Here is a 7,903-nt window from a genome sequence, read left to right as displayed (position 1 = left end):
GTGGACAATCGTATGTGCCGCGATACTTCTAAGCGCGAATCTAGTGACATGTCAAGGTAAGGCTTTATGTAGTGTCGTCGAGCAGGTTCTCTAAAGGTCTCTTTGACGTAATGTATTATTTATAAAAAAGTATTTTTTTATAATTTATTAGTTAAAATTTTACTTTTGATTACGACTGATTAATTTAACTATTAATATAACCCGATAATACGTTTCGTTATCCACTTTCATATATGGAAATAATAACTATCAATTCGGCTCTTTCATCTCGCCCTCTGTAGAAAAGACATCAACGCGTTCGTATAAATTTACATTTATCGTTTTATAAAATTTATGTGAAAGCTTCTAGAGATTTCTCCAATAACATATTATATTATTACGTTTTACTTTGCTATGTAGAACAGTAATGTGTGTACTATTTAAAAAATAAGCGTAATTTTTTCGTTTTTATTTTATATTCTACTCTTAGGGCTTCTTTCCTTTATGGAATAGTTTAGTTAAAAAAAACTTAAAAGCATTTTTACAAGAGAATAATTTAAAGTGCTTTTACTAATTATATCATACTGAGGCATGCGATGATGAAAAAAGTTCCCGTAATATTTTGCAACTGAATGTTTCATTATCGCTTCGCTACGTAGATCCAGTGGCGAAACTTTAGCCGTGCTCATAATAATATGTTAATGACTCGGAGATATGTTTAATACAATACGCAATAATGTCAAGGTGTTTGCTTACGGAAAGATGAGCTTGCTACACGCGAGCGACGAAACTTAATTTTTGTAATAAAAGTTAATGCAGATTATAATTTTTTTAACATTTTTTTTATAGAATGTAGAAACACTGAAGCTCTGAAATGCTTCTTTTCAACATCCTTTTGAAATAAATAATGTCAACACATTAACCTTTCTTTGTTATTAATTTGAAAAATGTCTTGATAGGTGAGCCCAATTTCATTCCTGTTTTTATCAAATTAGACTCACCTAACATTCTTCACTTTAAATAGACGTATGATCACCATGAATGATTATAAGTGAATAATAATACATGATTAGTGTAGTAGTACATTTGCATTCTATATACTGAGAAATAATGGTATATCTTATAACTTCTATACTATTTTATTGAATGCAATACTTCATCTCTGCAACCTGCATTAAGAGTTTTGGTACTACTTTTATAATGCGAACAGTCAAGGTTTAATCTGCTGGCTAACTATAACTAGGGAGTCTTCAAGTCAAGAATGAATACGTTTTTTCTAGAAGAACATGGTGAGATTTACGTCATCACTTAATATCAGTCGAGATTGAAGTCAAATGCTTTTCCTATAGTCGATAAAAATAAAAGGCATTACTTTACTAAATGTTTGTTAGGGTTCTGCCCTCTCTTTACTGTAACTATGTAAACCGCGTTTTAAAATGTAAATGCCTTTTGACATAAAATAGTTTTCTTTCTTTTTAGATACATTCTTATCTTTGATGGTTGATATATAACATATAATCGGTATGAGCCTCTCATAAAATTTAACAAATGTGATAGTATTCTATCCACATAGCGCGGAACGGATAACGCTAGAGCCTAAAGGTTCTAGAGTGGAGACGATAGACCAGCAAGCGCAACACGTAACGTCTACAAGGTGGTCAAACAACCTTATTAAGTTTGACAGAAGAAGCTGAATGCAGGCTCCTTCTAACCAGACCTTATAGAAACTTATAAGGAAATATTTCCCCAGCAGTGGATGCCCTATGACTGAAATAATTATGATGAATTATTTCATTTTTAATTGAGTAGTTGTTATTAATTAGTAGAGATATATATATAGGTAGAGATATTGATTAATATTCAAGTAAAGCATGCACTAATCGAATGTCTGCAAATTTTTAGCTAAAAATCACAATGTGACCTTCGTATATACGCAGTATTTTCCGTAAAACGTGTTTATCGATTTAATATAGTTGATATTAAAAAAGAACACGAAATGCGTAATAATATTTACAAATGAGTATATATATATTTGGGTTGTCACGATGAAAATGTCAAACGAACACCCTGGCCTTATTGCGAGCAAATTAATACACATGTATGGAAAAAGAATGTACCGTAGCCCGTGACCATACATGTCGGTTCATTAAGTCATTTAGGTATCAATTATCGGCAGAGGTTTCGGCTAGCTGTGTAACTTCGTTTGACCCTATCTCGTAAGCGCTTGCGCAACATAGGTGAGCGGTCAAGCCGGCAAATGTCACTTATTTGCGGTTGGATATTCATTCGCTTTATGAAGGCACATAAAGATAAGTGTTGACTGTTTTATTTTGCAATAATTTAAGGTTTGCGATTATCATCAAGACATTATTATATTTCTAAAGGATTTTCCCGAAATTAAGTAAATTAAAGTCAGCTATACCATCGCACCTTGAACAAAGAGAGAATCATTATGAATTTTGCCAGGACTAATATCATCCGAACAGTATGAACAAGTCTTTCTAAATTATTGAATTATATATAAAATAATCTTAATCATCAAGATGTCTCACGAACTATAAGATTAAGAAATTAAAAATTTGGTAAAAATATTCTCTTTGTCAAGTAGGTGTCAGCTAAAAACCTAAACTAGTGGTTTAGAATCTATGCTAGCGAACAATTCAATCTTAAGTCCAACGGACTATTAATTACAAGTATTTTGTTATGTTGTGTTCGTTTTTTCATTTTATTTAATCTCTTTTAATGATGTTTATTTTTGCATTATTCCAAAACTAATACTTTTGTCCATGTGACCTTAAGCTTGCTTATTTATTCGTATGTGTTGAATTGTTCATTAGGACCTGAACACTGCTTAATATAATCTAAGTACAATACCAGTACCCATATATCTAATGATACGGAGACATCATTAGGAAGTTTACTAATTTGATGAATTATCTAATTTTGTAATACAATATCTTGTAAGCATTATTTTGATACGAGCGAGACCATGAAGGGTCTGATTATTTATTAACTTTTTACTTATTATGAACACGGGTAGTCTCTGGATGTAAGATCGGTTGTGATAGCCTATGAAGCCTATGACTTGTAATAAAACACCAATTAATAAAATAAATTCTCATACTTCTTATATATCTAAAATATATATAGAATCATAAAAGCAATACCGATCAACTACATGTAACCTCCTTAGCTCTCAATCTGTCTTGTTCACGATTTTCACGTCAGAAAATCTCAATGCACTGTAATAATCGAACGTGGGCCTCCCTTCACGAGCGCCACACCAACGGCACGACGTAACGAGTCAAAAGTGAAATGACCATTGCGTCAACACCGATAGACTTTTGTACGTTCGTTTTTATTGCACACAGCACCGATGTAATTGTATGGTAGTTGATCTAGGAACGCTTCCACTTTGTACAACGCCGCATACTACGAATTCGACTAATATGAAAGAATCTTTTATATTTATAAATATTAAGAAATAAATTGTCATTTATTTATCAGTTTTTAAATTTAAATTTTCTTTTGGCATCCCAATGATATATTGTATAAAACAAAATCATTCATATCATAATAAATTATATTATAATTAAATATCATATTTTTATAGTTAAAAATTAGAATCAAATCACCAAGTTACACTCTTACTGTATGAGTAGATGTATGAACATTTGCATATGGTAATTGAGCAATCAATTATACACAAATATAAACATTACAAAAAACTATGCAAATTTTTTTCATAACATTTTCCCTTACCGAAGTTATATAAGTCTAACACATTACCGTTATTTCATATGTTATTGCATTTAAATGAAACATACAGTACAACATTTATTGCTAACAGTATACCGTATCAGGGTAATTTTTATTTGTAAACGTAAGGTCGTTTTGAATTCTTAACTTCAATCTCTATGTTATTGGCCTACTAAACTTGCATTTAACCTGCCAACTAATTATCGAGTACCGATAGAGTCTATGGTACTTTTATGTAAATGGTTAAATCTATGTCAAAATGGCGTTTTATGATTCAATAACTTAAAGTTGATTGGACATTTACCCATAAAATTGTAACTACAAGTATGCAGTTGATATAATAATATAAAAAGTGTTACGATTTCAAAGTTAATTCTATCTCTATTTGTTAATAAGGTGTTAAATGCTTTTACAAAGTTCATATTACTATTTAAATCAAGAATTAGCGATTAAGAATATATTCATACTTCTTCATTAATCGGTAGAGAATACCTATAAGACATTCCATAATATTTTAAAAAAATCAATAATTATTTTTCCTTTTTAATAATTATAAAAGAAACGTTTGTATTTTTAAAATGTAAAATGACTTGCATTTTTATTCACATTCAATATATACCCATTCAAATATCAATTTACTCTTTTTATTTTCCTAGTTATATTATTTATAACGGTCACCCGTGTATGTTTCGAGAAAAATACAAGAAGACTACAATTAAATAGAATCCAATTGAATCAAATAAAGCCAAGTAAAAAATAAAACCATTAGTAAATTATTTTACTACATATCGTATTGTCGTAAAGTATACGCCAAAATAGTTGTATCAAAATGTAATGATAGTATATAATAGTATGATAAATGCATTTCTTAACTTACGCCATCACAGCCTATAAGCCTATAAGCCTATTTTGTAAAAATACTTTTTTATCTGACCTATAGCAAACGAAATATTTCTAACAAATTTCTAAAATATATGGCACCTGAGATTTCTTGATGAATCAGTAGATTGATGGAAATCTCCTGATCTGGTATAAAATTAAATAGGTTAAAACATAAGTAAGCAATTAGCAATAAGTTACTAATGTTAGACGTAAATATCATATAACCACGTATTAAATGTTATAAATTATAATTACATCTGTAAATTTCCGCAGTACAGATAAAATGTGGCAATTCGTTTCTCACATTCAACGAGATTCTTGTTAATCGATATGTAAGCTTTACTACTTTCTGATAGAGCGTTGGAGATATTTATCCCAATGCACACTTATAGGCAGTTGACCGACTGCGTTACATTCAACTCTGGATAGGGTTCGTCGCTACTGTGAGAGATTTGAAGATGGATGTAAAATGTTTATAAATTTTCATTATTGCGTTGTACGTACAATAGGATACTTAAATAAATATTTATTGGAATTTGGGCAATAAATTAAAAGTAATTAATGATAATTTATGTAATCTATAATTTAGATTACGTAACTTTAATTTAAAATTGGACTTATATATGCATAAATTGCTCTTTAGCTATCTATAGGTAATTACATTTCTGTTTAAATCGTATCTTAACGACATTTTAATTATAATTCCTGTTGGTTATCTTCATTTCACGTCCTCCACCACTGGATATCCGTACTCCCAGATTCCCAAAACGACCGGTTGAAGAGCGTCCTGTATTCAGCGTTTCAGACAACCATAACAAGGTCATTTATTCATCTTGTGGGTGGACATCACATGTTGTACTTATCGATTTCCCCACTTTACTCCAGAGTATTAACGCTCCAGAAACCACCTGTTCTGCCTACTGCCATTACATTTTGTGAATCCCTTGCGCTAAGGCGGTCACTTTCGTTCGTGCCTCCCTACCTCCTTATCTCAAATTCGATCTTGTAGATAAATACCGAACATAGCCATATCGTAGCGACTGTGGTCTTGCTAGGCTTTGTGGCTGTTGAATATAGTCTTCCCTCATGCCTTTACCTAAATCAAAATCTTATATTAGAATGCTTTCGTGCTTTAAGTTTGCACGTATAGGATCCGACGTAAGAATATGATTCGAAATCATTAATAATAGTAATAAAAAACTATGAAACGTGTACAAAACATGTAAGTAAAGTAAAAAGTGTACGATTGGTCTGTTCAGTAGAACTACACGTGGGCCTTAATATTTTTCGGGTCTCTAACAAAATGTTAGGAAAATGTATGTATATGTAAATTTACAAAGTTACAATAAAATTTATACAGTATTTTAGAAAGACTACTTTTAAATTTATATTATCTTAATGTCTATATTCAAAGTACTTAATAGTATTTAATGTACGATTAGCAAAGATCAATAACATTTCAATGACAAGTTCAAGAACAACTTATAACACAAAAATTACCAAAAAACTGTATTAACAAATTTAACGTTTTATCATTTTTTTAAATTGACTAGAAATTTGCATTTAATTTATTATACTTTAATAATAATATACAAACTAGAGTAAGTTATTAGTAAAACAAGTATTAGAAAGTCGTGCTAAATTAATTTTAGATTTTGCGTTCAAATTTACTTTTACGGTGTTCTACATTTAAACTGTCGTCACAGTGAACTGATTAAACAATTTATACGCGTTGCGCTAGAGAAAAAGGTAATGTATCGCGTCGCAACGCTGTAAATGGGACCGCACCATTTCTCGCGGCACAAAAACCTGCACCTCACTGGGTCAGTCGACTGGGCGGGACTAGTGATGGGCATTCATACGGATGTCGATGCGGGATCGTTTTTTTTATTATCTGGATTCTGGTACTTGATATTACTACTATTTTTTATAAATACCGATAACGAAAATCATATTTACATAAAATGAGAATCTTGTTTTTATGCCTAATAATAGTGATAAACATAAAAAATTCAATGTAGTGTTTAACAATAATACAAGAAATTGAATACTTAATAAAATGAAAAAAACCTTTTTAAATATGTTAACCTCGTATAGAAATAATAACACGTTTGATATACTTAACTGTGTATGCTTTTGCTCTAACTTCTCACGTTAAGTTTCAGAAATATCGTGTAATTAATTTAAATTTTTCATCAATCAAAAATTTATAAGAAAAAACTATAAGAGCGTAAAAGAATTTTCAAGTAAGGATACAGCCCGAGTTGTTGCTCTAAATAATGTAATAACAACATTTTATGTCACAAAACACAGTCTGCTTTTCAGATGAGAACGTATTTAAAACTTTTTGAAGTTAGAGGATGTTTCAAAAGGGAACTTTTATTTGAATTGCTTTTATCAAATTGGACTCTTTTAGTATTTTTCTTTTAACGTACATTAGTGATCACTGTAAGTGATTTAAAGTGTATAATTATACATACAAGTATAAGTAAATAACTAACATGAATTAATTAATCCTTTATTTATCACACGATATTAGTAGCGAGGTTGTACTGCATTTAGCGATCCAGCATTTAATAACAAACATGGAACATTGATTGTCTTTAAAATATAGAATTCTTGACCAAAAACGTTAAATGTAGAGCACGAGGTTAACGGTTGGTATCATCGATTTTACGGTTTGTTTGAAAGCGATTCGGATTTTATTTATGATTTCTTCTGACAAAGTAATATGTTCTGAAGAAATTATTTCATCCCTCTCACACGGTTATCAAAGACGTCAAGTGTCTTTACACTGTCCGAGGGTGTTGAGGATTTGATTTTTATAATAAGTACGTACCTTATAATAATCATGATATATGTACATCCAAAATCTCAGTCTTACTGAAAATGAGATGAAAAATAACTCACGAAATAATATATTTAAAGTTAATTTGGTTTCGAGAATTTAGTAACAACGTTATTGATTTCGTATTACTGTAAATAAATAATTTCGCATAATCAATAATTAATATACAGTTACAAAATCTTCAAACTCGATTCGGGAGCACTGTGATATTTAATCTGTATTATATATAAAATATACAACCTGTTTATATGTTAAGCCCTTTCAAATGAGCGGTCATTTGAGAGGTTCGTACGTTCACCTCTTGCCCGCATCGCAGCTTAGTATTTGTGATGTCGCAACTGCTAGATTCTTTGCCAATACCGTGACGATATGTCAGGAAAAATGATTTGCATTAGTCTTTTTATTTCTTTGTAAAGCATGTAATCAATATAAACA

At 30.4% G+C, this 7,903-nt stretch overlaps 1 protein-coding gene across 2 annotated transcripts in view; it reads left to right on the top strand.

The window, feature by feature from the left end:
• The window catches only part of LOC137925302 (mucin-3A), a 117,748-nt gene that overhangs the window by 235 nt on the left and 109,610 nt on the right, over nucleotides 1–7,903 (top strand). For both annotated transcript variants that reach the window (XM_068768742.1, XM_068768743.1), the window contains exon 1: nucleotides 1–56. This exon is cut by the window's left edge and continues 235 nt beyond it. In XM_068768742.1, the coding sequence (XP_068624843.1) occupies nucleotides 1–56 (56 nt within the window). The remainder of the gene's footprint in view (nucleotides 57–7,903) is intronic.

This window comes from Battus philenor, unplaced genomic scaffold, assembly GCF_028537555.1.
Source record: "Battus philenor isolate CCGP_79_NKW_IND1 unplaced genomic scaffold, ilBatPhil1.0.hap1 SCAF_26, whole genome shotgun sequence".
Classification (NCBI taxonomy): Eukaryota; Metazoa; Arthropoda; class Insecta; order Lepidoptera; family Papilionidae; genus Battus; species Battus philenor.
Note: the sequence above shows the minus strand (reverse complement) of the source record. Positions and strands in the feature narration are given on the sequence as shown.